Here is a 27,530-nt window from a genome sequence, read left to right on the forward strand (position 1 = left end):
CAGGCGTGCTGCCACAGGGAAACCTGCCAGGACAGTGGCCCCAGACCCCGAGGCTGCCGCTGCCACGGCAACATCACAAGTGGCAGATTTTCACATTTTATTGTAAAGCAACAAAAAACTATTTACACTCCCACATCCCCTCTGAACACCTGAATGCTGTGTTCTTTCTTCTCTGGGTCCTCGCCCCTACCCAGCCCAGCCCCCAGGACCCTGCAGGCGGCCACGCTAGACAATGACCGTCTGCACCTCGAGCTGGCCCTCCGGTGAGGCGATGACCAGCTCGCCCGCATGCTCTAGGATTTCAATGTCCTCCGACGAAACCATGGTCACGGTGGCCTGCTCGGCGCCATTTGCACCCGCACGGGCCGTGAGCACGGTGCCCTCGCTGATGGCCGAGGCCAGCGTCATGGCCACCTGTTCCGTCAGGCTCTCAGGGGTGGCGATGGTGATGGTGTCGGCGGCAGCCGCCTCTGGGCCCAGCCCCGCCTCCTGGTCCATAGTCACATTCTGCACGATGATCTGGTGCCCGGCGCTGGCCTGGTGCACGATCTGCTGTACCACCTTCATGATGTGGCTGTCCACCTGTGGGGGGCTCACCGCTCAGCTCGCGCTGCGGAGGGGCGGGGGCGGGGACGGGGGCCCCCACCACCCTCCTCGGCCCTCCCCCAGCCCCTCACCTCTGTCTGGGCTCCCTCAATGATCTCTGCGGCTTCGCTAGCCTCCGCGTCGTCCGCAGCAGCCTGGACACGGGTCAGAGGTCAGCCGACTCCAGGGGAGGCTCCGCCACGCCACCGTCCCACCCCGCCCCTGCCGCACCCACCTCAATGATGTACTCCTGGGTGTCGGCCACGACGGAAGAGAACTCGACCAGCACGGCGTGCGGGTCCTCAGTGAGGACTGCGGCGGCGGCCGCGGGGCTCTCCTCGGCCACCAGCAGCTCCTCCACCTCCAGCAGGCAGCCGCCTGGGGCGGGGGGGTGGGGGTGGGGGGGCTTGGTCAGCACGCCGGGCACCCCTCCCCGCCCTCGCCCCCCACCGCGCCGGGCCCTGACCTTTGGTGCGCAGGTGCCGGTTGAGGGTGCCGTGCTCGGCGAAGCCCCGGCCACAGCGGTAGCACTTGAAGGGCTTCTCGCCCGTGTGGTGCCGCACGTGCCGCACCAGGGAGCCCTTCTCCCGGAAGCCACGGCTACAGAACGGGCACACGTGCGGCTTCTCCTCCAGGTGCGTCCGGAAGTGCACCTGCTGGGCGTTCTGTGGACCCGCCCCGTCAGTGCCGGCCTGGCCTCGGCCTCTGGGCCAGGCTGGAGGGGCTGGGGGAGGGGCTGTGTGGTCAAGAGGCAGGGACGGGGCAGGGATCTGGCCCAGGAGAGGGGAGCCCTTGGGTCAGCGGTCGGGGCCCGAGCACCCACCTTGGTCTTGTAGCACTTGCCACACTCAGGACACGGATAGGGCCGCTCATCTGAGTGGACGCGCCGGTGGCCGCGGACATGTGCGATGGTCTTGTAGAGCTTCCCGCAGTCTCCGCAGCGGAAACGTCGCTCGTGCACGTGAACCTCCTGGTGCTTCTTGAGCAGGTAGGCCTTGGGGAAGGCCTTGCCACACTGCACGCATGTGAACGGCCTTGGCCCTGGGGCCGCACGGGATGTCAGGCCGGGTCGCCACCCAAGGGGCCCAAACACACATCCTGGCTGGCTGCCAGGTGCCCCCCACTCCTGCCACCCACCTGCGTGGCCCCTTTTGTGGGCCTCCAGGGTGGCCGCCGTCGGGAAGGTCTCACTGCACTGAGGGCACGGGTGGATCCTGGGCACGGCTGAGGGCCCGCTGGCCACCTGCTGGCGGGCGGGGGGAGGTGTCCCAGCATGCCTCCAGCACCCACTGCGGGCCGGACCCCAGCAGCACCAACAACAGAGCCGTGGCACCCCCCACACCGGCAAGCTCCACCATGAGCCCAGGGAAGGCAGTAAACGGGGGAAAATCACTGCAGAAAGTGGCTCAATGTTTCCACCCCAGGGAGCACAGCAAGGACGGCTCCCAGGCCAGGGTCGTGACCCTGTACCCAAGGTCTGACCCCCAAAGGAGCTCGCCAGCGGCGCAGGCACCTACTGTCTCCACTGGCTCCACCTCCAGCAGCGGCAGCTCCGGGGGACCGTCTCCCAGGGGCTGGGGACTGGGCGCCGCGGGAGGGGCTTGCTCCAGGGCCCCCTCTTCTCCAGTGACACGCTCAAGGACAATGCCGGAGTTCTGCATGGCCTGGTGCAGCAGGTTCTCACGGCCACCCTCACCGGAACAGGGAAGCTCCTCGGAGCCGGGGGGCTGTGGGCAGGCAGACGGAGGGCAGCTGGTCAGGCAGAGACACTCGGTACCCACTTGCACGCACTACACGGAGCAGAGCCAAGGGGCCCCAGGGGCACTGTGCATACGTCTTGGGGAGCCCCACAGCCCATTCCACCTCACCCCAGCTCCCTGCCCTCTGGCATGCCATTGGTCTCCTGTCTCCCCTGCAACCACACTGAGCACCAGGAAGGCAGGCCAGCTTGGTCCCGTTCCCGCTGGAGCCAGTGACCGGCACAGAGCACGGCACTGAGCGGACAGAGGCCAGCCCCTGACCTGCCCGCACCTCTGGGGCCAGGGCTTTCATGCCCAAGGGAAGTTCTTGCATCTGGACATGGACTTCGTGGATGACAGTGCCCTTGGCGTCTGTCACCAGGTGAATCACAGGCGATGTCTCCATAGGTTCGCCCGTCACCGATGATGATGTAACGGTCCCCACGGTGGAGGCGCCAGATCCTTTAAGGCAGAACCAGGAGAGTCCCTGAAGAGACCGCTGACCAGGGCAGCACCCAGGCCCGGGCCAGGGCGGGGAGCCCCTACCTCGCGGACCCGCAGGCGCGTCCTCTTTGCCCACAAGCACGTCCTTGCTCGCGCTGAAGCGAATCTTTTCCGTGCACGGGGTCAGAGACTTGAGGTGCCGGGTCAGCGCACCCGACTCCCGGAAGCTCTTCCCGCACTTGGCGCACTTATAGGGGCGCTCATCTACAGAGAGGGCAGGGTCAGCCCCGGGGCCAAGGGGCAGGCAGGCCCCCAGCCACAGCCTCATGCTCCCCCCAGAGGCAGGGGCCACAAGGCCGGCTCACGGCCGCCTCCTGGCTCACCCGTGTGCCGCCGGTGGTGCCGGATGAGCGAACCCTTGGTCCGGAAGGACGCCCCGCACAGCTTGCACTCGTGGTCCTTGCGGCTGCTGTGGGTGACCATGTGGGCCTTGAGGATGCTGCCCTGGGGGAGAGCGGGGAAGCAGGGCTCAGGCACCTCCCCGGCGGAAGTGGGAGGGAGGCCCGGCCCCACCCGCCGGCGGGGCCCCGAGCACGCAGCCCCCGGCCTCACCGTCTTGAAGGTCTTGTGGCACAGCGCGCACACGTATCGGCCGTCCTTGTTCACCAGCAGCTTGACCTGGGCCTGCTCGCCCTCCCCGGGAAGGCCCGGGCCCTGACGGCTGGGGCTGCCTGGGGCTTCCGCCATCTCGTTGTCCCCCGGCTCTGCCTCGGCGGCCACAATGACCTCTTTGATGTGTCCACCGCCTGAGGAGAAGAGGGTCAGCCTGAGCCTCGAGACTCTGCGGGCCCTGCCACCTCCTTTGATCCCTGCCTGGGGACGCTGCTAGGACATGGTGGAGCTGTCCTGACCGCCCTCCAGCTCCAGGGCCTAGTATCTGCTCCCTGAGCCGGAGGCCGCCCAGAGGAGCTCCAGGACCCCAGAATGTGCCCAGGGGGAAGACCCACCATGAGCACCGGTGCCCCCTCCTAAGCCAAGGAGCGCAGGACTGGATGTGCGCAGGGGTCCTGCCCCCTCTGAGGACAACTGAGTGCCAGCACAGAGACGGTGGATGGGCTGGCCCCGCTCACTGCCCCGGCTCCCACTGTCAGGTAAGAAAGATGCCTCGGGGGACGGGGGGGAGGTCACCCACTGTGTCTTGAGGCAGGCAGGCTGGGGACCCTCCCGGGAGAGTGAGTGCTCCCCAGAAACCTGGAGCTGCCTGAGGAAGGAGGCCTGGCCTTGGCGCCTCTCGCGGGTGATGAAAAGATCTGACAACGTGCAAAGCTAAGCTGTAAACACACTTCATAATTTCTGCTCATAAAAACGACATGTGGGAAGCGGCTGTAAAGCCACTTCTTAGGAACCGTCTCAATCAGTCAGACATAGTGTGTTGACAAGCCATTCTCACACAGAACGCAAGCACCGTGACTCAGACAATTAAGGCCATCTCTCGCCCCTGCCCTGGCTTATGCGCTGGATGCTCTATCTTTGCTCCGCCCCAGAAGCAAACCTCCAGAAGGCCAGGGACCTCTGCCAGGCGAGGACTTGGGATAGAGCGTGGCACAAGACACAGCAGGCGGACGGCTCAAGGAAGGGAGAACAGGGCTGCCCTGAGTCCAGAGATGAAAAGCAAGTTTGTTTCCAGCCAAGAGGCCGGAGGGCCGGGAAGAGGTATCTGGCCCCCCACACCGCCCCTGCCGACTGTGGCCCCTGGCCCCCCAATCCTGGGAAGTCAGCAACTGGCAGTTTAGGACTCTAGCCAACCCTGGAGCAAGGAGTAGCAGACTCCTACGGGGCATGTGGTGCACCCAAGATGCCTGCAAAGCGGGAAACTCCCAAGGGGACAGAGAGGCAGGAGGTACCCAGAGGGGAGCCCTCAGAGCACAGGGACGAGCCACCGAGCAGCAGGTGTGGGCCAGCTGGAGGTCAGGGGGGCGGGAAGGGGCCTGGCCAGAGGTGCCACCCAACCCCAGGGGATTTGTTTTCCCATATGACACCATCCAGGGCCAGAGCGCGGCCCCACCCCCCACATGACAACATTCCTATCCAGAATGGCAACAGGTGAATGTCCCTGTCCACAGGAATGTCAGGCAGGGGAAGGGACAGCATGGAGACAAGGACGGATGTCCGGCTGCCTCCGTGAGGTGGGTCCGTGGCAGAAAGGCCTACTCTGCGGCTCCCCTCCCGAGGTCTCCACCCCTCTTCCTGCCCCATCTGGTCCCAAGGGCTTCCCAAGGCCAAGGTGTACCTGTCACCCAAACCCACATCCTGTGCAGCCGCCCACTCAGGCACCTGCCAAGACTCCTGCCCAGCAGACCCCTAGATAACAACCCTTTCTTCCAAGCTGGGCAGCAGGCTGCACCCTCCTGTCCGGCTGCCCTTTGAAGGCTCCCCCTTCCCATTCCAGACCTATCAACTCCCCCCTCTCCCGCCGCACACCAGCAAGGCACTCGAACTTAAAAAGAGCCATCAAGGAGGCTGACTGGGCACTATACGCTCATAAAAGCCAGGTGAGAATCAGGGCAGGAGTTGCCACCCCCACAGGGGAGGGGACAGCCAAGGTCAGACAGCAGGTCCGGACAGGGCTGGAGCCACCAGTGCATCCTGCAACCTGACCCATCAGAGTGGACTGTGGGGTGGGGAGCAGGAACCGGGGTTGGCAGAAAAATGGGGAAGATTCCAGAAGGACCAGGGAAGGACCAGGGAAGCAGCAGGAGCAAGCAGCCAGCTCGTGACTGTGCACAAAGTGAGGACTCCCTGAGCGCAGGCCACACGCCTCCCCTCTCCTGGCGGGCAGGGCTTGGTGCCCAGTGCTCACTCTGGAGGGCCTCGGCCCTCCTCAGCCAGGCTTTGCTCTCAGGAGAGCAGAGGGTCACAGCAGCAAGGGTCCCTCGCCTCCAGCCCTAACCACAAACAGCTGTGCTGAGAGCCACACATGGACAGACACTGGGAGACCGCGCCGGCTTACCCACGATGTCGGGTGCGTGGCTGATGTCTGTCGTTAATGCGGCCGTCTCCACCACGATGTGGGCCACCGTGATGGGCTCCTCCGGGTCGGCCACCGCTGGCACCACCTGCCGTGGGGGGACAGGGGACAGAAAGGATTCTCCTGCAGGGCTCCAGAGTTCCCTTGGCTTGGAGAGGGCAGGCTTGGGTTTATCTCCACACGGGAAGGCTGCGGTGGGACTTGTCATCTCCTCCGACATCTCTCCCACCCCTGGTCTGAGTCTGACTCCCATCCTGGTCCCTCCAACCCAGGCCTAAGGGGTCAGCCCCGTCACTCAAACGCCCCTGGCCACCATGGACTGGACGCAGAGCAGCGAGCACCCTTGCAGAGGGCTCCCGGGAGAAGTGACCGGCAGTTCCGGCCGAAGCCCAGTTGGCTGTGCAGGGATGAAGGTCAGCACCCTCACCCACCAGCCCCAGCCAAGCTATCAAGCGATGTGGGTCCAGGGGCCTTCCTGGAGGAAAGGGCACCACCGGGAGGGGCCAGGAAAGAGCACAGGGTCTGAGGGAGATGGCTGTAGTCCCACCGTCCTCTGGGCCATTCCCTGTGACGACCTGAGGTGGCTGACATCTCCCAGAGCCTCCTTTCCCAATGCCATCCGACGAGGGGCCCGAGAACACCACCGTGCAAAGGTGCTGGGGACCTTCAGAGGCCTGGATGCGTACAGCACAAGCACGTGCAGCATGACAACCTTGGCCATGTTTATGACAAAGTGGCAGGACTCCCAGAGCCACCCTTTGCAGGATCCCGAGAAACCATGTGTCAGGGGTGCCTGGGAGCTCAGGTGGTTGAGCATCTGACTCTTGTTTCGGCTCAAGTCATGATCTCAGAGTTTGTGAGTTCAAGCCCCACGTCAGGCTCTGTGCTGACAGTGCGGAGCCTGCTTGGGATATTCCCCCTCCCTTTCTCTGTCTCTCTCTCTGTCTCTCTCTCTCTCTCTTCCTCCCCCAGCCTCTGTCTCTCTCTCAAAATAAATAAATACATTTTAAAAAGGAAAAGAAAAAGAAACCGTGCGTACAGGGCAGGAGAGAAGCCAAAAGAACAAAAGCCACCATGACAGCCCTGAGCCACTGAGCCAGGACAGACCCTGAGCCTCCAAGAAAGGAGGGATGTCAATTGCGCAGGCTTCAGCCAGAGGCTGCTGGGCAGGCAGGGCCATCCCAAGCCATCCAGGAAACCAGGAACACTGCCAAGCTCTTAGGGACAGGGCCCAGGCTCCCTCACCCATGACCAGATGCCTGTCCTCTGTCCACCCCCGTGCCACAGGGAACCGGCTGCACAGGTCTGTCAGGGCACGCACACACCCCTTCCCAGCCACCAGGTGAGCCCAAGGAGGAGGGCGCACATGTGCGTGGACGTGTGGTGGCAGGTGGAGAGGGCTCACCTCCTGGCCCAGCAGCGCAGCAGCAGCAGGGGCGGCAGGCAGGGCCTCCTGAGGGGCCCGCTGGCAGACTTTTTGGAGTTTGTGCTGAACAAAATCTTCCAAGGCAGTGAACTCGGCCTGGCAGCGGCCACATCTGTGCACATCGTCCTCATCTGCAACAAGCCTGTGCTCAGTGGGGCCTGGGAGGGCCTCCAGCCCCAGGCCAAACCCACCGAAGGGTGCCATCGGACCACAGGCACCTTCCAGCCTCTGGTGACCTGCGGAAGAGGTGCCCACCCCAGGGAGAACAGCATCCAGCAGGTGGGGGCCCCAACCTGAGAGTTAGACTGCAGAGATCCAGTGAGGCTGCCGTGCCCAAAGCCCCCACTTCAGAGATGAGGGGACAGAGCCCCAGGGAGCAGCTAAGAGGTGGAGGGATTCACCCAAGCCGGTTTGGGGACAGTGGAGGCCCAGAGTTTAAGATTGCTTCATCGGCTCTGAACAGGCAGGAGCTCCCTCTTCTGGAGAAGACACTCAGGGTGCAACTTCCCAGAGAGGCTCCACACCCCAGGCTCAAGTCCCTCACCATGTAGGCTGACCATGCCTGCCCCAGGTCCCACAGCAGGCACTTCCCACTCACTGAGCCCCTCCTGGGTGCCAGGCACCTCACTGGGGAAGTCCCCAAATCCAGCCAGCGCCCTGGGGAAATAAGGATGACTATTCTCATTCCAGGAAAATGACCTGAGATTCAAGACCACCCAGCTGGTGAGTGTTCGGGCCAGAATCTGAACCTGAGGGTCTACTCCAGATGCCCCGCTATTTGCACAAAGGGATGGGAGGATGTTCCTTGTGCTTCTATAAACGTCTGCCAGTTCCCACCACCTCACATCCGGTCCCACATCAAGGTCAAACCCAGGCCTGGCACACGGAAGGATCCCAGTCCATGTCTTTTGACTCAGTGAGCAAACAAAGGCCCACACCACAACCACGACGGGCCCACACAAGACCACCTGCCAGAGGGCGATCCCCTCCAGATGGTTCGCAGTCACAAGCGAAGCACTGACGTGCCCACCACCCTTTTAACCTTCCCCCCTTGCTCTCCAAGTCTGACTCGCTGTTGCCAGCGAAGGAACACCCACCACAGAAGGGGACACACTCCGCCCCGTGTAACAGCGACAAGGCTGGGGACAAGCACAGCAGGGCCCAGCAACCTCCAAAGAGATCCCTCTCCAGGCTGGCACTGCCCCTAGTGGTACTGCCCCTCCCCCAGCTGGAATAAGAAGGAGCAAGAAAAAACCATGCGCTGAGAACAGGAGTTCTGCGGAGACAGGGGCCACTACCCCAATATCGCTAGCCAGCCCCCCCTCCTGTCTGGCCCAGTCTATAGCCTCATGAGACAAGCTCGGAGGAGAGAGACCCAACTTCTGTCTGCACAAGCTGTCAGGGCGCCGGGTCGTCCGCTCTGCCCTCAACCAGTTGCCACCAGCTCCGTCTTCCTTCTCACCGGGGTCCGGGGAGGCAGCGCAGCCCAGAAGGTAGGGGAGTCGGTTGAGGAGTCACACAGCCCTGGCATCCAGTCCAGTCCTTGCTACTTACTAGCTGGGTGACTTGGTCACCTTCACACCTTTGAACCCCAATTTCCCGCATCCACAAAATGGGAATGAATCACAACAACAACAACAGGAGCGTCCAGGGTTGGTTTGAGGACAAAAACGCTGAAGCCGGGTAAGTGCTTAACACGTTTTTAGCAGCAGCAGCGGCAGCAGCATCCCCTGCCCAGGAGCAAACAGCCAGAACGTGGCGAAAGTGGCAGGTGTGGGACGGAGCCCGCAGGCCGGCTGCAGGCCACCGGCTCTCCACCACTGGGCTCTGCTGCCTCCCCGAGGGGCAGCCGGGGGCCTGGGGGCGAGGCCCCGCGCTACCCCACCCCCAGCCTCCAGCCCCACCCCAGCCAGGGCTCTAGAAACCCGTCAGGGGCATTGGGAGGGGGCCCAGAGGAGGGCGGGGCCTTGCCCAGACAGGGAGGCGAAGAGGCGCCTGACCGCCGGCCTGAGGGCCAAGGCCGCCAGTGGAGGCGACGGCAGAGGTCTACACACGAGCAACCCCACAGCCTTGGGCACCTGTGAGGACCCGCGAGTGGGCACCGAGGCCCACGGGGTGATGGGCGCCCCACAGGAGAGGCCCGAGGGTCTGAGGAAGCCGGGGAGCGCGTGGAGGGCTATGCAGGACCCCTTGGGGACCCGTGAGGTCCGCAAGGAACCGGGGTCTGGGACGGTCGGTCGCGTCCACAGCTTAGGCCCTCGGAGCCGCCTCCAGCCAGGACTGAGCCGTCCCCACCCCGGCCGCGCCCGACCCTGTCAGGCCCCGTCAGGCCCTGTTACCTTCTTCGCTAAAGGGCGCCGGGAGGCCGAGGAACCCGCCAGGAGCCAAGGCCGCCGCCGCCGCCGCCGCGACCCCGCCCTCGCCCGCCTCCCGCCCGGCTTCGGCCCGGGCTTCTGCCGTATGCGCGGCCGTCACCCGCACTGCCATCGCGCCCTCCATGTCGCAACGCGCCGCAGGAAGATGGCGGATTTACGACCGTGTCGTCATAACAACGGGCCGCGCTGAGGCGAGCGAGAGAAAACGACGAGAGGAGGCCGACGGGGCGGAGCCAGGTGGGTTTGACAGACAGGCAGCGGGGCGGAGCCTAGGAAGAGAGGCCTAGAATCTCAGAGGCGGGGCCAGACTCCCGGAGAGAAGGCAGGGGGAGGGGCTGCTCGGGGGCGTGGTTACGCTGGAGCGGACTGACTGGCAGGCGGAGGGGCGGGGACAGAGGCGGGCCCGAGGGGCGGGGCTGGGTGAGGCGGGGGCGTGGCCATGCTGGAGGGGCGAAGGGCTTGGTTCCCCGAGCGGCCCCGGAAGCTTCAGGAAAGGTTGAAACAGACGTTCTGAGCCGGTGGTGCAGCCGCGGGCGCCCCGCGGGCGAGACACTGCCCCACCCCAGCTCCGGCGGGTAGTGTGGTGCGCGGGTAGTGCGGTGCTCGTCGCCCCAGCCCCACCCCTCGGGTCAGAGGCACCCGATTTGGGTTTGGCTCACGGATAGCTTCGCTAAGCCTTTTATACTTACGCGTATTTTTTACATTGTAATAAATATACATAAGACTTGCCTTTAATGGCATTTAGTGCATTCACAACGTGCACACAATGTGCATCACCACCGCCAAGTTCCAGAACATTGTCGTTATTCCGAGAGGAAACCTAACCCCTTAGCACTCACTCCCCATTCTCCCCTACTCCCAGCCCCTGGCAACTACTTTCAGTCTGTAAGGATTTGCCTTTTCTGGATATTCTCAAATAAATGGAATTACACATGTGGTCTTGTACATCTGGCTTGTTTTGCTTAGCATAATGTTTCCCAGATTCATCTGTACTGGAAGCACGTCACTACATTTCTTTTTATAGGCTGAATAATATTACATCGCCAGGAAAGACCACAATTTATTTAGTCTTCGCATTCGGTTGGGTTGTTCCCACCTTTTCCACTATTATGAATAGTGCTGCCATGAACACACATGTACAAATTCCTTTTATTCTTTTCAGGTGATATTTTTTTTTTTTTTTTTATTAAATTTTTTTTTTTTTAACGTTTATTTATTTTTGAGACAGAGAGAGACAGAGCATGAACGGGGGAGGGGCAGAGAGAGAGGGAGACACAGAATCGGAAACAGGCTCCAGGCTCTGAGCCATCAGCCCAGAGCCTGACGCGGGGCTCGAACTCACGGACCGCGAGATCGTGACCTGGCTGAAGTCGGACGCTTAACCGACTGCGCCACCCAGGCGCCCCTCAGGTGATATTTAATTAGCTCTATGAAGCTAAGCACTTTACAGGATTTTCTCATTTAAGTACCAATCGCCCCCATTTTGAAGATGAAGAAACTGAGGCACAGTACTGATAGGACGCTTGCCCAAGGGCGGACTGGAGACAGAAGTCTGCACAGAGCCATGGGCTGGAAACCCACAGGATGTGCTCTCTGCCACATCAGTTATCTTCTGTGGCCCAGCCCTGTGCTGAATCCCAGAGACTCCGATGAATCAGAACTGGTCTCCTCCAGGAAGGCTAATCTCTAGAAAAGACCAAGCAGAGACTCAAGGGATGGGGCAGAGAGTAGACTGTTCTGCCCTGGCAAGGACACCAAGCAGAGACTGTCTCCATGCTGGGGCTGCCCAGCTGGGCCCCCGAGGACCCTTGGCCTGGCAGAAGCTGGCCTGTGTGAAGCACAGGTCAGACGGTCAGAAGTCAGACTGGGGTAACGATTGAGGTTGCTTTCTGCATGAGGCTTGCTCGCCAACGCAGGGGGATAGGCAGACCGTGTGAAAACATTTCAAAAGGATCCCTCTGACTGCTGTGCGGATAAAAGGTCCTCAGGGCCCATAGAGGCAAGAAGATCCCAGATGGATGGTCTCTGAGAGGGACAAACCGGAGGAAGACTGGGGGCTGGGGGGAGCTTGTGGAGGGGGCTTCTGGGAAGGGAGGACCAGGAAGACAGCTCACTTAAGGATGTGCTGAAGAGTAATGGTGAAGCCAGCATCAGAAAGAGAGAGGAAGCCCCAGAGGAATGGGATAGGGCAGGGTCTCAAAGGCAGAGGACACCCTGAGTGTGGGTGGACACGAGGAGGAGCCGGCCCAGGGGAGACAGAGAGCCTGCCTGCCGCGTGCTCCAGAACCGTGTCCAGAGCGGACCAAAGCTCCTGCCTGGTGGCTCCCTGGGAGTCAGGAAAGGGCATCCTGCACCAGTGAGTCCCAGGTCCTGCGTTAGCGAGAGCCCAGGCAGGCCAGCGGGTACAGGGGCAGACAGGCCTAAGGTCACTGGAAGGCAGAGTGGCCAGAGAAAGACAGGAAAACTGGAGTCCCCACTCCCCCAAACAGCCTCCTCCCCAACCCAGCCCTCCGCGGCACGGGCTCCAGAGGCACCCTGTGTGTTTTTAGTCAGTGCTGTGCTGACCTGCTGTGGCCAGAGCCACGGAGACTCCATCACCCTTTATGAGGACTGCTCAACCTCTGTTCTTTGATGGACTTATTGAACCAATCCCATGCTGAAGAATATTTAGATTGCTTCCGAATTTTTTTTGTGTGCCACTTGAGCCCTTTTGAAATGACTCCCTTTTTTACTTAGCTCATTGGAAGCAATACCATCTGCGAAAACAGATTCAATGGCTACTTGCATTTTCTAATACAACTTTTTTCATGTTTGCTTATTTATTTTGAGAGAGAGAGAGAGAGAGAGAGAGTGAGCATGCAAGCAGGGGAGGGGCAGAGAGAGAGGGAGAGAGAAAGAATCCCGAGCAGGCTCCTCACTGTCAGCGCAGAACCCAACGTGGGGCTCGATCCCACGAACCTTGGGACCATGACCTGAGCCAACATCAAGAGTCAGACCCGGCCTGCTGAGCCACCCGGGCACCCCCATTAGTTCCTAATACAATTTAAATCCATGCAAGGCTGTTAAAATTAAATAGCGTCTAGTGTCTGTCCTTGTACCATCTAAATCCGTGCCCCATATAGCCTGCAGGGGGGGGCTTCCTCACTTTGGGGAACCCTGGCGCCATCCACTCGCAGGTATACACTGAACGTCTACCGTGTGTCGGGAACACATCATGACCATGATGCACTCCTCCCCCATCTATACAGGGCACCTCCCTCAAGGTCAGCCCCCCTGCCATAAAGTGCACTGTCCCTTCCAGCCTCCTGCAGGACCATGACCACAACCACCTCCCCTCTCGACACTGGCCGCCCCACCTTTCCCACCGTGCCGGCTCAGTCCCTACAACCCACAGGACGTGTCAAACCAATCAGGTATGGCAGAGCTCCACTTTGGAGTCAACTGAGTTTAATCCCAACCCTACCTCGTCCAGCCGGTGACTCTCTCTGGCTCAGTTTCCTCATCCACGAATGGGGACACTACTAGCCTCTGCCTCTTAGGGCTGTAATGCAGGTGAGGAACAGGGCTCAGTGCCTAGATGCTTACCAGTGCCCAGTAGACCAAGGCACCCGGGCAGATATTGCACATGCTGGCCCATGGCTGGACAGCAACAGCACTGGCCAGTGTACCATATACCCTGGATGCTTCTGGGTGAAAGCAGGATTTCTGATCTTCTGTCAAATCCAGCTCCAAAACTAAGTGGGAAGACACAGGGAGGAAGGTGCTCCCCTTGTGGGCAGTGGGTGCACCAGGCAGGAACACTTTGCATGCCCTGCCTTTGTGGGCCACGGCCCCTCCAATCTCTTCCAGGGTTCCCAGGCCAACAGAGACCAGCAGAAACGAGCCACGTATAAATAAACAGGGCCCTAAGGCAACTGAGGTCACTGGTTTTACCTCATGGGTTTGGGGGTGGGAATGGGTCCAGAGCAGAGTTTATGGAGACCTGGGGCCCAAGAGAAGAGCAGGAGTTTGACACTCTGGGAGCTGGGGGTCTGGGGCACCTGTCACAGGGTAGGCTTTCAAGAAACCGGGCCCTTTGCAATTCTGCTCCCTGGCCCTACTGGAAGTAATAACAATAAACATACACCTACCTGTGAACTTGCAGTTCCAATCGCAATTATATTTCACCCAAGAGAAATGAGTGCCGGGGTCCACAAATGAGTGTGTAGGAACCAGAATGTTCACAGAAGTAGTATTTACAATGCTCCCAAACTGCAAACAACCCAATGTCCACCTACTGGAGAACAGACCGACGGATGTATTCTTACAAGGGCTCACATGGCAATTAAAACAACAACAGAAAAGGATGGATTTCCCAGACATTGTGTCGATCCATAGAAGCGAGACTCATGGCAAGTCTGTGAGGCCATCTGGAACAGGCAGAGGAGGCTATGACTCATTCCATGGGGACAGAAGTCGGAAAAGTGGTTGGGGGAGGGGTATCCGCTATTGACTGGCTGAGGGACTGTGAGGGAACTTTCTGGAACGAGGGAAATATTCTCTGGCTTGATGTGGGTTGTGTTCACACAGGCGTATAGGTATGTAAAATTCCATCAAGCTGCACACTTAAGATCGATGCACTTCTACTGTGTATGAGGCCTCAATAAAAGTTAACAATGATACCAAATAAGATGATGGTAAGTGCTGTGTTGTACGCAGTGTCTTCTTAACCCCTAAACCTGCCGCCTTGTAATAACTCGTTCGCATGACCACTAAGGCAATCCGCCGCCTTATAATAAATAACCCGTTCACAGTACCACTAAGGCACAGGGAGAGCGTTAAAAAAAATATATTTTTTTTTTTACACTTATTCATTTTTGAGAGACAGAGAGAGACAGAGCACAAGCGGGGAGGGGGCAGAGAGAGAGGGAGACACAGAATCCGAGGCAGGCTCCAGGCTCTGAGCTGTCAGCACAGAGCCCCACGCGGGGCTCGAACTCACCAACCCCAAAATCATGACCCGAGCCAAAGTCGGACGCTTAACCGACTGAGCCACCCAAGCGCCCCTTAGGGAGAGCGTTTTTGCAAAGGACCGGATATGGGAACGCGAGGCCTGCCGGGACGGAGCCCCGGGCTGCACTCGGCACTCAGCCGTAATCGGCTCACGCGCTAACACCGTGTCCGTCCGCAGCGTGCCCAGGGCGGAGGGCACGGCCCGGCGCCGCCCAGGAAAGGTGCAGGCGTGACGCCGACCCCAAGGCGGACCTCTCCGCCCGCCACAACGCCCCGCCGCGCTCCTGCCGCGGAGAAGCCAGCCAATCGGCAGCCGGCCCGGCCCGGGGTCACTCGATTAAGGGCCTCCGTCACCTAGGCTGACCACGCGGCGCCAATGGGCGAGCTGCCCTGCGGCCGCCAATGAGCTGCGGCCTTACGTCCAGCGCCGGCTCTGGGCTCCTCCGCAGCGTTTCCGCAGTGAACGCTCCTCTCCGAATGCCGGTTGGCTCCCTTCCAGCCAATCACCGGGGAGCCTCGGACTCAATAGCCAATGGCCGCCCGCCTCCCAGTGCCGGGCCGCGACGGTTGGCGCTGAGTTCCCGCAGCCCGCGGGAGGCGGGGGCGGATTGGCGCAGGTGGCGTCCAATGGGCGGCGCGCGCGAGGAGCGGGGCCAATGAGCGCGCCGGGGGCGGGGCGGGAGCTGCGGCGGGCGGCTGCAAGGAGCGGCCGGTGGCAGCGGCGGCGGCGGGCGGCCGGTGGCGGCGGCGGGCGGCCATGGCGGCGGTGGCGGAGGCCGGCGGTGACGACGCCCGCTGCGTGCGGCTGAGCGCCGAGCGGGCCCAGGCGCTGCTGGCCGACGTGGACACGCTGCTGTTCGACTGCGACGGCGTGCTGTGGCGCGGCGAGACGGCCGTGCCCGGCGCGCCCGAGGCCCTGTCGGCGCTGCGGGCCAGCGGCAAGCGCCTCGGCTTCATCACCAACAACAGCAGCAAGACCCGCGAGGCCTACGCCGAGAAGCTGCGGCGCCTGGGCTTCGGCGGCCCGGCGGGGCCCGGCGCCGGCCTCGAGGTCTTCGGCACGGCCTACTGCACCGCGCTCTACCTGCGCCAGCGCCTGGCGGGCGCACCGGCCCCCAAGGCCTACGTGCTGGGCAGCGAGGCCCTGGCCGCCGAGCTGAAGGCCGTGGGCGTCTCCTGCGTGGGCGTGGGGCCCGAGCCGCTGCTGGGCGACAGCCCCGGCGCCTGGCTGGACGCGCCTCTCGATCCGGATGTGCGCGCGGTCGTGGTGGGCTTCGACCCGCACTTCAGCTACATGAAGCTCACCAAGGCGGTGCGCTACCTGCAGCAGCCCGGCTGCCTGCTCGTAGGCACCAACATGGACAACCGGCTCCCGCTCGAGAACGGCCGCTTCATCGCGGGTCCGTGCGGGGCGGGGGCGGCGGGAGGCTCAGGGCGGGCCGCCGGCCGCTCCTGTCCTCTGACCCCGGGTGCTCTCCTCCCCTCCCTCTCCGCCCCGCAGGTACCGGCTGTCTGGTCCGAGCCGTGGAGATGGCCGCCCAGCGCCAGGCCGACATCATAGGGAAGCCCAGCCGCTTCATCTTCGACTGCGTGTCCCAGGAGTACGGCATCGACCCAGAGCGCACCGTCATGGTGGGAGATCGCCTGGACACAGACATCCTCCTGGGCGTCACCTGTGGTCTGAAGACCATCCTGACCCTCACCGGCGTTTCCACTCTAGGGGACGTGAAGAGTAATCAGGAAAGTGACTGCATGTCTAAGAAGAAAATGGTTCCTGACTTCTATGTTGACAGCATAGCTGACCTTTTGCCCGCCCTTCAAGGTTAAAGACTTAGTGTCTTTAATCTCCAGAATAAAACAAATTGAAAACCACTTACCCAAATTAATAGGTGGGGCTTAAGCATCCGCTCAGCTCGGTGGCTTCAGAGAGTATACTTGGAGTTAAGTAAAGGCACTAGTTGTTAACCTTGTAAGTAAACGTTTGGGGGGTGATGTTGTTTACAGATGCTTATATCTGAAGATGCACTTTTAAACCTGGAGGGCGTTGTGGGGGTCCTGGGCATCCGGTGCCATTGACAAGGGCAGGCTTAATCTGTCCAGGATTCGGGTCACCTCAGGGTGGTTACCCAACCTGCTCATGGGACTGAAGCAGGTCTAGGATGTTCCATGTTTTATTGAAAATTTTATTCAGGGATTGGGCCTCCTATACAGGGTAAAGGGGAGGACGGTCCGGTTATTTTGACTGTTGTGAGGAACTTGTACAAAGAGCCCCAGGGCCTGTCTGTGTGGTCGTCTGCGGATGATCCTGCTCCAGGATCCCGGCTCCTCACCTGCAGGGAGTGGAGGACAGGGTATGTCCCTGTCCCTGGGCCGCAGGGTGCTGACCTCACCACCACTGCCCCACGCTTCCTTAAAAACCACTCTGATGTCACAATCAAGTGTCTGTTCCGCTTCGGATATCCAGGGCTGCCACACCTCATATGTGGTCATGGAGTTCTGGCAACTGCGTCCTGCTAAGCCTCAGTTTTTTCAAGTGTGCATTTAAATCCAGCTGACTTGAACTGAGCAAAGCGTTGGCTGAGCAGCCAAGAGGGTGTGGATGCCTTTGCTGAACTCTGGGCAGCTGTGCAGAGAGCTCAGAGTAGTGTTGGTACCAAAAATTATTTTTTTACAGTTTTGAACAACTTTTGTCAAACGGTGGAATTGAATCTTAAGTGTGTTAATTAATAGCTGTGCTCTGTCTTGTAGGGAAAAATCCCCTGGAGAAGTCTCCGTGCCCCGCAGCCAGCAGCACGGCTAAAGGCCTGTGCTGGCCAAGGAATGCCTGTCGCCCTGGGCGCCCTGTGGGGGAGGGGAGGTGGGGCGGAAAGAGGTGTCCCCAAGAACAGGAAATCCTTTTGCAAGGCGTCCGATGTCTTCCTGTCCTCCCGTACCCTGTCGGGGTGGGGGTGAGATGCCAGTGGTCCACGAGGCCACTTATGTCGGCTTTGGAGCCCCTTGTGGGAGGCCAGCAGGAGGACTGGCCGGGTCCACCTGCTAGCCGAGGGTTCTTGGCAGTGGGCCCTGGCCTTTTCTGCCTCTTCCTAAGTTGCTGACCTGATAAGCAGACTGTCCAGCCGTACTTGTAGGGCAGGGCCTGGGAAGCTGTTCCTTTGGGCCGACTCCTTCCCGGTGCCTCTCCCCGTATTCCACTGGCACTTGCCCCCAGTTTCTCTCCTAGCCCCAGAGCCGCTCCTTCACTGAATCTCTTCAGTTCTCATAGCAATAAAGGGTGTCCCAAGCCTGCAGCTCTTCCCCGGGCCGGGGTGGGGTGTCTGGGGTTTGAACTCTGCGGCGGGGCAGCACGAGGGCGGCCAGCACCTGTGAGGTTGGTGGTGCTGACGTTGGCTCTGCGAGGTCGGCTCAAGGTGGGTCTGGATATTGAGCAGGCCTGTCAGGGCGTTGTCACCCACACCAGGAGCACGCGGCAGGTGCGGTGGCCAGCAGCACTTCCGCTGGGCAGCGGCCCGGGAGCCCAAGCGCGCCGCATCTCTCCCTGTTGCACTGTGTGAACCCAAATCTGTATTAAACTCTCAAACCTGCGCTGACTCTGGCGTTCTTTGCCCGTGTTTTGACAGCGGCCCTCGTGCAGAGGCTGCAGCAGCCTCGCCCAGTGTGGGTGTGGGGGGCTCCAAGGAGGACGCGTTCTGGGATCGCAGTTCCAGGGCCGGGGTGCCGACCACCACGACGTCACCGCATCCCAGGCCCGTTAGAGAGGGGTGGGTGAGTGGGTTCCGGGGAATTAGGAAAAAGGCACAGAGGGAGGCCACGGGCAAGGACTACAGGGTGTGAAGCTTGTTGGGAGCACACATCCTGTGAGCTGCCGGTGCCCGGCGGAGCCCTGTCACAACCCGCGTCCTGAAGAAGCTGGAGACGCAGGCTGGGAGCAGGGCCTCAGAGGAAACCACCCTGGGCAGGGCCGGGCCGGCAGTGCAGGGGCTCCAGTAGGCTGCCTGGACCCATCCTGGTCTCACACGTGCGTGCCATGTCTGAGGAATTGGGAAGCGGCTGGGGGGACATGGGATCAAAGGACACAGGCAGCGCGGACTCCCTTACCGGTCATTCATGAAATGCATTTATTGATGGTTTGCCACGTGCCAAGCCCCAGGAATCCAGAAGTAACAGTAAAGAGACTGGAACAGCCTCTTTAGAAAACTTAAGCCCGTCCCCAAGCAGACTGTAAAGTCGTTCTGCCTGGGCCGCCCTCGGTGCCAATCAGTGGGACCTGGTTTCCCGGACAGCCATGCACTTCCAGTCTCCAGTCAGCACAGGCCAGGTGTCCAAGAGCCAGGCACAGCGACAAGCACCCCACCCCACCCCAAGGATGGGGGCTGTCCCGGCTCTGACCCTGATATCAGGTAGCTGGGCTGGCGGGAAGCAAGGGGGGCAGGAGAGGAGGGGGGCCGGGATGGTTGTTGGCTCATCACTGTACCGAGGTTTCCCCAGCTGACGGCAAGGGGCAGCAGACAATCCGCGCATTGTCACCAGGGCCGCGGCATGGAGCAGACGGGCTGCTGCGAGGAGAGCCCCGGGCCGGGCCAGGTGAGTGCCTCCAAACACCTGGTGCCCTCGCCAGGGACAGAGACCCAGGGCTTGACCTGGGCAGGGGACAGGAGCGCAAGTGCCCACCTCCCACCCCTCGCCTTCCCGAACCAGCCTGCTCCCCGGTCTCTGCTCTAGGCCCCACGGACTGCGACGTGCCCCCGGGTGAAGGCCAAGCCCTGGAAGACCCCCGGCCTGCTCCTGCTGCTGCTGGCACTGGCCGCTGCGGGGGCCGTGGCTGGAGGGCTTCTTGGCTTCGCTCACAGCCCTCCCAAGGTGAGCTCCTCCTCAGGACCCAGCCAGGGACACAGACACTGGGAGGTGGGGGGAGGACAGCACACCCCAGCCTTCCAGTGGAGCCAGGGCCCTGAGCAGAGGCAGGAGGCCCCGGCAGGCGGAGGGGTCAGAAACCTCACAGGGAGAACTGGGGGCGTGTCGGGGGCCGCCCCGGCCTACCCAGCTGAGCTCTGGCTTCCTGATGTCAGCCTCTGCTGCAGATGCTCCGTCTGACCCTCCCGGGCCCCAGGGCACTCCGGTCCAACCAAACCACCCAGGTGGATGCGGCCCGGAACGTGGCGACCATCCGGGTGACCCCAGCCCAGAGCAACCACAGCTGGGCGGTGCTGTTCGATGGGCAGAGCGTGAGTGGGCTGGGGGTGTGGTCAGCACCCACGGATGTACAGGTGGCCCTGCCTCACCCGCCTGCCTCCCCAGGGCTGCGTCTGTTACCGCCCCTCAGAACACCGGGCCTGCTTCCTCCGCCCGATGGAACCCCGAGATCGCGAGACCCTAGAGCTGCTGGTGAACAGCTCACAGGTAAGCAGCCCCGTGCGGCCCATGCGGCCAGGCTCCCGGGGCCAGGGGACAAAGGGTCCTGTGTACAGCCCGGCCCTGCAACGGGCCGGAGCTCTGGTTTCAGGGAACAGAAGCCCTGTCTTCCCTCGGCTGAGGCTGCTGACAAGAGCTGAGGGTGGTGCCAGCACCGGGCCAGCGTGTCCAGGGGACAGGCCCTGCCCCGATCAGGGCAGGTGCAGGTGCCCCAGTGCCATGGCCCACCAGAGTCTTCTCCGCAGGCCCAAGGGTCTCACGGCCCCAGCCAGGACACCCGCTACGTCCAGGAGCTGCTGGCAGTGCTTGGGGACCGTGAGGTGGACCCCGCCCAGGTGGGGGAGTCGGTGCGGCGCCTTTGCACAAAAACGCCCATTTACTGGGCCCGTCGAGCAGAGGGTAAGTTGGGGCTGTGCTGAGAGGCCCGGGCTCCTGCACGACAGTCTGGAGAGAAGGGTGAGGAGCCCCCTGGGGCTCAAGCAGGCCCCTTCCCCCAGGACCCCGGAGGCAGCGGCTGGTCTACCTGTGCATCGACATCTGCTTCCCCAGCAACATCTGCGTGTCGGTCTGCTTTTATTACCTCCCAGACTGAGTTCAGAGCCCGGCCCGGCCCACAGGCCAGCCAGCTGGCCGTCCCCGCCATCAGTCGCAAGGAAGGTGGCTGCCGGCGGGGCTAATAAACCCTGCACCTGGCCATAACGGTGTTCTTTGTGGCTTCAGAACACAGAACGGGCAGGTGGTGGAGGGAACACTGGCTTGGGACGGGACACCAGCCTCGGATCCCCTAAGTCACGTGGCTCTGGAATTTCGGAAACAAGGGTAGGCTGGCTCAGGTCGGCTGCCTGTCACATCCACATAAGCAACTGGAAGCTGAGAGGATCCCAGGCCATACCGGCCTGGCCCCTGGAAGCCGGCCGAGGGGACCAGGGTAGCCAGGCAGGGCCAGCTGGCCTGGGCTGGTGGAGGTTCCCTCTGAGCCGGGCATCTGAACAGACGTATTCAGCAGGCGCTGCCTGGGCAGCTGCCTGCGGCTCCAAGGGGGCCCAGGTTAGCCCAGCACGCTGTCGTTGAAGGCCAAGCAGACCACAGCTTTCTGATGGCCCCCGTACTCTCTCTTGATCTCTCCTGTCTCCACGCACCAGAGCCGGGCCAGGTTGTCAGAGGAGGCTGCGGGGAGGGTGTAAGCAGTGGCTCAGCACGCAGCCCCAGGGCAGGAGTACAGGGGGCTGGCGGGTATGGGGATGGACAGGCCGGGTACACCGGGCTCACCGGTGACGATGTACTGAGAGTCCCCCGAGAAGGCGCAGCCCCACATCCAGCCTCGGGATGACTCTCCCGGGTTGCTGCTCCTGATGCTGAGCTCTGTCATCAGGGAAAAGTTGGACGTCCTCCAGATCTTGCATGTCTGGTCAGCCGAGCAGGTGGCAAGGAGCCTAGGGAGGGGCGTGAGTGCGGTGGGGGTGTCATCAGCAGTCACTCCCACCCTGCACCCCTCCGCCATCCACGAGGCAGGCCCCGACCCATCAGGCCCCCCGAGCCCGCACACACGTGGAGTCGGGGCTGAAGCGGCACTGCAGGGCGTAGCGGGTGTGTGCAGGGATCTTGGTCTTGGGGATGAGCTGTGTCACCTCGTCGCCAATGCCCCCAGTCAGATTCCAGACGTAGCAGTTCCCCTGCAAGCAGGCGAGGAGTCATGGGAAGCCTGGAGCCTTCCATCTGACGCACAGGGAAGGCTGCCCTGGCAGCTGGACCCGGACCCAGGGGCTGCCACCCAACACGCAGAGATCTGGGGGCCCGGGACGTGTGGCCGGCACCTCTGGTCCTGCCCGCACAGACTGCCCGGCAACCTGAGAGCGAGAGGCCGCGCCTGGCCTTCGTGAGTGCTGTTGGCCAATGGGAGTGTGAAGAATGAGAAGGGAGTCGGGCCCCTCAGACAGTGGGGACAGAAGGAGGGCGGTCTGGGGGACACCATGGGACAGCTGATCTGTTGAGATGTAAGGACGTTACAGGGAGAAGACGAGGCCAGACGGGGCATCGGGGCTAAACCCCAGCGTCCCAAGGCCAGGGTGAAGAGCCAGGTCACCTAGGGGTCTGTGCAGGGAATGGAGCCCTCGGGCAGCTGAGAGAGAGTGGCACAGGGGTGGAGGGTATCAGTGAGGGCGGAGGGAGGACACAGAGCGGCCGCAGCCGATGTGCGAGGACACAAGCCAAACTGGGACCAGGAGGAGACGGGGAGGAGAGGGAAGTAGAATCGAGAGGCTCTGGAGGTGGAGGTGACAGCCGCTGGATGAGCCATGGTAGGAGCGAGAGGGGGCGTCAGGATCGACACCCGGGTTTCTGGCTTTGGTGGCTGGGTGGGAGCCCAGGGTGGGGGGAGCAGGCCTGCGGGGGGTGGGGGAGTGTGAGGGAACATCTGGGGAATAAGCCACGCGGAGGAGTAAGGAGGATAAGGGGCCGGGTGGAGCTGGCCTCCCCGGCGCGCTCACACCCAGGACTCACGGTGCTGTTGACGGCTGCCATGTAGCTGGCATCGGGGTCGATGTGGGCAGATGTGATGGAGACCTCAGGCTCGGGTATCAGCTGCTCGTTGTGGTCGGTCTTCAAGTCCCAGATGTGGATGGCGCCGCTCTGGTCACCCACGATGAGCTCCGCCTGGGGTGCAGCGGAGGTGAGGGAGGGCGGGAGTCTCCGGCCCTCCTGCACACCTCGGTGCCCGGCCCCGTGCGCACCCCTCACCTGGTTGGGGTGCAGGCACACGCAGTTAATGGGTGCGTTCACCTGGAAGATCCGCTGACACTGTAGGTTGCGGGACCTTTGGGGCGGGGCACACGCTGTGGTGGGTGCGATCAGCACCCCACAACGTGCTCTCTGCATTCGGCACCCCCAGGGGCGGCCCCCGGCCTCAAGGTGGCACTTGATGCGGTTCATGCTCCAGAGCTCTCTGCGGTGTCAGGCTGAGGCCGGGCTCGTCTTTGTGTGGCTTCACCCCTGCGCTACCCTGCTTTTGTCACTGCCCTCAATAAATCACCCACTCGGGAAAGCCCATCTCAGCCTCTGCTTGGAGGGCCCCGCCCGGAGACGGTCTCCTGGCTGGCCCCCAGCCCCACACAACCAGCAGCAGGCCCCTCCTACCCACGGCCCCACACCTGAGGTCCCAGATCCGAGCGGTGCAGTCCTCCCCACCCGTGTACATCCACCGACCGTCCTCATGGAAGCCCACAGACGCGATGTTCTTGTTGACCCCGTCGTAGCTGATGATGGGGTTGGGGTTGTTGGAGCTGAGATCATACATGCGAATGTGCTGGTAACCTAGGGGCACAGGGTAAAGTGAAGAGTGGCTGTGCCTGGAGAGGCTCAGCAGAGATGGAGGGTCGGGGTCGAGGGTACAGGTACCTGCAGCCGCGATCATGCTGCGGTCAGGCGTGATCTCCAGTGCGTTCACCTGCTAGGGTCTGTTAAGGAGCGTGACGAACGGAGCCCTGGAGCCAGAACCCCTCAGGGCCTCCACCGTCTGGCTCCGGCTGCTGCATCCTTCCCACCCCAGGCACCCGTCCTTTGCCTAAGCTGTCACCGCCGCCAGGCGTCCTTCCCCGGGTGGAGGATACAGAGTCCTGATGCTGCACCGTGCGGGTACAGATCCCACTGTGGGCCTGCCAGAAGCGCACCGTGTGGTCATAGCCCGCAGTGGCCAAGATGACCGGGTCACTGCCCACCGTGCCCGGGGACGTGTTCATGGTGTGGAAGAAGGCTTGGGTCTGCACTGGACCCGACTTCTGAAAAGTAGGGGCCAAAGGTCAGAACATCTGCACCAGAGAGGGAGGTGCAGTATTTAGGGAACACCCTCTGGGTCCACTGGGTGCTGAGAGACAGGCATTATCACTCTCATTTTAGAGATGAGAAAACAGGCTTAGAGGTTCAGAGAACGCGTGACAACCTACGGACAGCTCCCAGCTCCAAGGCACGTGCTCCGTTCCGCGCCCCCACGGACCGGGACAGGACGCCACCCCACCCGTCGCCGGCAGGGGGCGGTCACGCCCGGGGCGCCGCTCTGCCGCAGGGGCGGGCCGCGCATGCGCAAGGAAGCGGACGGGCCGGAGAGGAAAGCCGAGCCCTGCGGCTGCGCATGCGTAGCAGGCCCGCGGCTAGGCCTGATGGGAGGGGGCGCTCTCTGGCCCCGACCCTCGGGTTTCCCGGTGCTTCGCCGACAGCCCTGGCTGCGTCCCGCTGGGCCACCTTCACCCAGGCGCTCTCTCCTGGCCACCCAGGAGCCGCTTTGCGGCCCTCGCCCCGCGGCCCCCGTACCTTACACGCGGCTCTGCGCTCCGCCGCGGCCCAGGACGGCGAGCGGAGCCGGAGCAAGTCGATAGAGGCCGCGGCCGAGCGTAGAGTTATCGATGGGCCTTGGGCGACACCACGAGACTTAGGCGGCGGGGGGGGGGGGGGTGGGGTGGGACGAGACCAACGTTCTGGGGCGGGGGGAGGACCCCGTGAGGCCTGGCCTCAGCCTTCTCCCCACTGGGGCACCCCACCCTTCGGACAGCTACCCATTTTCCAGGCTTGGTCCCAAGGGGGGCTCCGCCCCACCCCCTTCCCTCTATCCCCTGCTCCCCACGCCCGTCTAGGATGCCCAAGTAAATTACAGGACGCCCAGTTAACATTTGAATTTCAGGGAAGCAATGATAATTATTTTTTTGGTATAAGTATATCCCAAATATTCCACGGGATATACTCATACTAAAAAGCTAAATGGGGAATGCAAATGTTTAACTGGATGTTTTCTAGTTTTATTTGCTAGAAATGGCAATCCTAGTCTGGGCTCTTTCAGTCCTCTTCAGCCCTGGCCTGACCCTCTTGTCTGCCCCCTCTGCCCAATGACCCCTCCAAAACTGGGGTCCCTCATGCTTCCTGTTCTATTTAGCACGCCCACACTCCATGCACTGTGGCCTCATCCTCTTAAATGGAAAAACAAAAATCCCACGGTTTCTTCCCACCACACTGAAAACACAGCAACACACCTCCCCTCCTTCCTCTGGCTCCACATCCTCCCACCATGCCGCTGGGCCCTGGGTCCCAGGAACTTCCCTCCAGTACCTTCCCCACCTTCCTCCTTCCCCTGGGCTTGCTTTCTCCCTCTGTCTGCTCCAGATGCCACGTGCTCTATCCTGCCAGGGTGGACAACAGTAGAAGAATTTGACATCGTTCTGAGGGAGAGAGAGAGAATCCCAAGCAGGCTCTGCGCCATCAGCACAGTGCCTGACACAGGGCTCTATCCCACGAACCAGACTGTGAGATCACGACCTGAGCCAAAATCAAGAGTCAGCGCTTAACCCACTGAGCCACCCAGCCGCCCCTGGGCGTGTTTTTGTTTTAATTGTTTTCACACACTATGAAATTAACCTTTTTTTTTTTTTTAAGTTTCATTTATTGGGGAGACTGGGTGGCTCAGTGGGTTAAGCGTCCAACTCTTGATTTTGGCTCAGGTTATGATTTCACAGTTTGTGAGTTCAAGCCCAAATCAGGTTCTGTGCTGACAGTGCAGAGCCTGCTTGGGATTCTCTTTACCCCTTTCTCTCTCTCTGTTCCTACCCTGCTTGCGCGCACGCTCTCTCTCTCTCTCTCAAAATAAATACATAAACTCAAAAACATTTTTTTTTAAGTTTTATTTGTTTATTTTTTAGCGATCTCTACACCCAACATGGAGCTTGAACTCACAAACCCTGAGATCAAGAGTCACGTTCTCTTCCCACTGAACCAGCCAGGTGCTCCTGAAATTGACCATTTTTAAAAAAAAAATTTTTTTTTTCAACGTTTATTTATTTTTGGGACAGAGAGAGACAGAGCATGAAAGGGGGAGGGGCAGAGAGAGAGGGAGACACAGAATCGGAAACAGGCTCCAGGCTCTGAGCCATCAGCCCAGAGCCCGACGCGGGGCTCGAACTCACGGACTGCGAGATCGTGACCTGGCTGAAGTCGGACGCTCAACCGACTGCGCCACCCAGGCGCCCCAAAATTGACCATTTTTAGAGGGAACAATTTAATGGCTCGTAATACATTTACGGTGCTGTGCAATCACTACCTCTGTTTAGTTCCAGAACATTTTCATCACCCCAGAGGAAAACCCTGTACCTCCGTGCCCTCTCTCCCCCTTACCCCTCCCCACTCAACCCCCGGCCCCTGGCAACCGCCAGCCTACTTTCTGTCTCTATGGATTCGCCTGTTCCGGAAATTGCATATAAATGGAATCCTACGATATATGGCTTTTTTCACTGAACATGATGATTCAAAGTTCATCCAGGTGGTGGGGGTGCAGGTAGCACTTCACTCCTCTTTATGGCCCAATAATATTCCATCGTGTGGCTGGACTGCGTTGATTTACCCGCTCATCCGCTGGGGGACACTTGACTTGTTTACACTTCTTGGCTATTACGAATTATACTGCTGTGAATGTGCTGGCACAAGTATCTTTTTGAGTACGTGTTTCCATTTCCCTGTATACCAGGAGTGGAATTGGTGGGTCACATGGTAACTCTATGTTTAACTTTTTGAGAGACCGCCAGAAGGTATCTGGTCTTCACAATGGCTGTGCCAAGGAGAAACCACGCTGGTTTTGGAGATGGGGAAACAGAGGTTCAGAGAGGTAGAGTCATACGTCTAAGGGCACACAGCTGGAACACGATAAAACCCATCCTGCTGGGCTCAGCTCTCCCATGACCTTGCCCCTTCTCGGCAGCCCGACACCTTGCGTGTCCCCTCCATCCTCCTCTGTAAGTACGGGAGCTCCGCCCAGGCAGCTCTGGGAGCGGCAGATGAATACGTAGGGTCAGAAGGCTGGCAGGGGAGCTCTGTGAGCCCCAACACCTGAAAGACATCCGGAACAGTCTGAACCCACGAAGGAGCCTGAGAGCAGGAGGCAGGAGGGAGGGCTGGAGCTGAGGGAAGGCTGGAAGATTCCACCAGGTATCTCTGGGGTCCCACCTGTGGCCCAGGGGCCAGGCCCTGAACTGTTTGTCCTTTCTGTGGGGGCTCTGGGTACAGCCTGGGGACTGCACATGTCCCACACCTAGGGGTAACTGCTGGGCCGGGCAGGGCTCCCCACCCAGCCCGAGCAGCTCCAGCATCTCTGCTGGGCGGAAAGAGGGGACAGGAGGCATGGCTGTTGACCCTGTCTTATGTAGCAAGCACCAGCCGAGCACGTTACAGAGGTGGCGTCTACGAGAATGAGAGGAACGATGGCAGCTGACATATGCTGTGTGCTCCCAGCAGCCCGTGGGGACGGTCCCCTTGCCATCCCCACTTTATACGTAAGGGACCAGGCAGCAGGGCTCTGGGGGGCTGGGAGGGGCACCTCCAGCTGGTGGGCAGGAGCAGGGCTTGCGCAGGTCCCAGTGGAGACTGCCATGCAGCTGGGAAGGGGGCCAGCCCGGGCTGCAGTGAGGCGGCCTCCAGCTCGACTCCAGGCTGAGCTTCAGCAGTTCTGCTGGCTCAGCAGCCCCTCCTCCCGGGATCCTCGGAGGCCCGACTTCCTGGAGGGC

General features: G+C 61.2%; 4 protein-coding genes and 1 long non-coding RNA gene across 12 annotated transcripts; 3 read left to right on the forward strand and 2 right to left on the reverse strand.

The window, feature by feature from the left end:
• Nucleotides 1-83: 83 nt before the first annotated feature.
• On the reverse strand, nucleotides 84-9,721 carry E4F1 (E4F transcription factor 1). 5 transcript variants are annotated; one of them, XM_045461310.1, is made up of 14 exons: nucleotides 9,562-9,721; nucleotides 7,202-7,353; nucleotides 5,779-5,884; nucleotides 3,381-3,574; nucleotides 3,152-3,272; nucleotides 2,880-3,032; nucleotides 2,617-2,786; nucleotides 2,103-2,312; nucleotides 1,723-1,828; nucleotides 1,409-1,626; nucleotides 1,052-1,250; nucleotides 821-963; nucleotides 678-740; nucleotides 84-582 (listed from the first exon to the last, which is right to left on the reverse strand). In XM_045461310.1, exons 1-14 carry the CDS (start codon nucleotides 9,719-9,721, stop codon nucleotides 226-228), a joined length of 2,352 nt encoding a protein of 783 aa, XP_045317266.1. In that variant the 3' UTR covers nucleotides 84-225. The 5 variants fall into 5 exon arrangements, with proteins under 5 accessions (XP_045317266.1, XP_045317265.1, XP_045317264.1 ...); XM_045461309.1 differs by having other exon boundaries at nucleotides 1,723-1,831; XM_045461308.1 differs by having other exon boundaries at nucleotides 2,871-3,032.
• A 2-nt stretch (nucleotides 9,722-9,723) lies between these two features.
• Nucleotides 9,724-12,683, forward strand: LOC123589350. The gene is made up of 2 exons (XR_006708271.1): nucleotides 9,724-9,834; nucleotides 11,008-12,683. It is a non-coding gene; the product is annotated as an uncharacterized LOC123589350 (long non-coding RNA).
• Nucleotides 12,684-15,187: 2,504 nt separating this feature from the next.
• On the forward strand, nucleotides 15,188-18,176 carry LOC123588747 (phosphoglycolate phosphatase). The gene is made up of 2 exons (XM_045459928.1): nucleotides 15,188-15,989; nucleotides 16,091-18,176. The coding sequence occupies exons 1-2, from the start codon at nucleotides 15,347-15,349 to the stop codon at nucleotides 16,414-16,416; spliced, it is 969 nt and encodes a 322-aa protein (XP_045315884.1). The 5' UTR covers nucleotides 15,188-15,346; the 3' UTR covers nucleotides 16,417-18,176.
• A 504-nt stretch (nucleotides 18,177-18,680) lies between these two features.
• Nucleotides 18,681-24,381, reverse strand: MLST8 (MTOR associated protein, LST8 homolog). 4 transcript variants are annotated; one of them, XM_045459926.1, is made up of 9 exons: nucleotides 24,301-24,381; nucleotides 23,604-23,771; nucleotides 23,392-23,443; nucleotides 23,145-23,307; nucleotides 22,735-22,810; nucleotides 22,498-22,650; nucleotides 21,547-21,671; nucleotides 21,268-21,431; nucleotides 18,681-21,165 (listed from the first exon to the last, which is right to left on the reverse strand). In XM_045459926.1, exons 2-9 carry the CDS (start codon nucleotides 23,730-23,732, stop codon nucleotides 21,047-21,049), a joined length of 981 nt encoding a protein of 326 aa, XP_045315882.1. In that variant the 5' UTR covers nucleotides 23,733-23,771; nucleotides 24,301-24,381; the 3' UTR covers nucleotides 18,681-21,046. The 4 variants fall into 4 exon arrangements, with proteins under 4 accessions (XP_045315882.1, XP_045315881.1, XP_045315883.1 ...); XM_045459925.1 differs by having other exon boundaries at nucleotides 23,145-23,325; nucleotides 23,604-23,768; nucleotides 24,301-24,356; XM_045459927.1 differs by having other exon boundaries at nucleotides 23,604-23,768; nucleotides 24,301-24,355.
• BRICD5 (BRICHOS domain containing 5) lies at nucleotides 19,126-20,590 on the forward strand. Its single transcript, XM_045460736.1, has 6 exons — nucleotides 19,126-19,170; nucleotides 19,309-19,446; nucleotides 19,656-19,811; nucleotides 19,885-19,986; nucleotides 20,244-20,397; nucleotides 20,496-20,590. The coding sequence occupies exons 1-6, from the start codon at nucleotides 19,126-19,128 to the stop codon at nucleotides 20,588-20,590; spliced, it is 690 nt and encodes a 229-aa protein (XP_045316692.1).
• Nucleotides 24,382-27,530: the final 3,149 nt, after the last annotated feature.

The sequence above is a fragment of the Leopardus geoffroyi genome, chromosome E3 (assembly GCF_018350155.1).
Source record: "Leopardus geoffroyi isolate Oge1 chromosome E3, O.geoffroyi_Oge1_pat1.0, whole genome shotgun sequence".
Taxonomy (NCBI): Eukaryota; Metazoa; Chordata; class Mammalia; order Carnivora; family Felidae; genus Leopardus; species Leopardus geoffroyi.

What these genes read in the sequence shown, in the direction of transcription:
- LOC123588747 (XM_045459928.1), top strand. Translation starts at nt 15,347, where the DNA reads ATGGCGGCGGTGGCGGAGGCCGGCGGTGACGACGCCCGCTGCGTGCGG. An exon ending in GAACGGCCGCTTCATCGCGG is followed by an intron (nt 15,990 to 16,090) that starts GTCCGTGCGGGG and finishes TCCGCCCCGCAG; the next exon opens with GTACCGGCTGTCTGGTCCGA.
- E4F1 (XM_045461307.1), bottom strand. Translation starts at nt 9,721, where the DNA reads ATGGAGGGCGCGATGGCAGTGCGGGTGACGGCCGCGCATACGGCAGAA. An exon ending in GCCACAAGACCTTCAAGACG is followed by an intron (nt 3,273 to 3,380) that starts GTGAGGCCGGGG and finishes GCTCTCCCCCAG; the next exon opens with GGCAGCATCCTCAAGGCCCA. An exon ending in GCAAGTGCTACAAGACCAAG is followed by an intron (nt 1,251 to 1,408) that starts GTGGGTGCTCGG and finishes GCGGGTCCACAG; the next exon opens with AACGCCCAGCAGGTGCACTT.
- MLST8 (XM_045459924.1), bottom strand. Translation starts at nt 23,732, where the DNA reads ATGAACACGTCCCCGGGCACGGTGGGCAGTGACCCGGTCATCTTGGCC. An exon ending in CGGTGCAGCATCAGGACTCT is followed by an intron (nt 23,444 to 23,603) that starts GTATCCTCCACC and finishes AACAGACCCTAG; the next exon opens with CAGGTGAACGCACTGGAGAT. An exon ending in CAGCATGATCGCGGCTGCAG is followed by an intron (nt 23,308 to 23,391) that starts GTACCTGTACCC and finishes CTGTGCCCCTAG; the next exon opens with GTTACCAGCACATTCGCATG.
- BRICD5 (XM_045460736.1), top strand. Translation starts at nt 19,126, where the DNA reads ATGGAGCAGACGGGCTGCTGCGAGGAGAGCCCCGGGCCGGGCCAG. An exon ending in TGCTGTTCGATGGGCAGAGC is followed by an intron (nt 19,812 to 19,884) that starts GTGAGTGGGCTG and finishes CTGCCTCCCCAG; the next exon opens with GGCTGCGTCTGTTACCGCCC. An exon ending in CTGGGCCCGTCGAGCAGAGG is followed by an intron (nt 20,398 to 20,495) that starts GTAAGTTGGGGC and finishes CCCTTCCCCCAG; the next exon opens with GACCCCGGAGGCAGCGGCTG.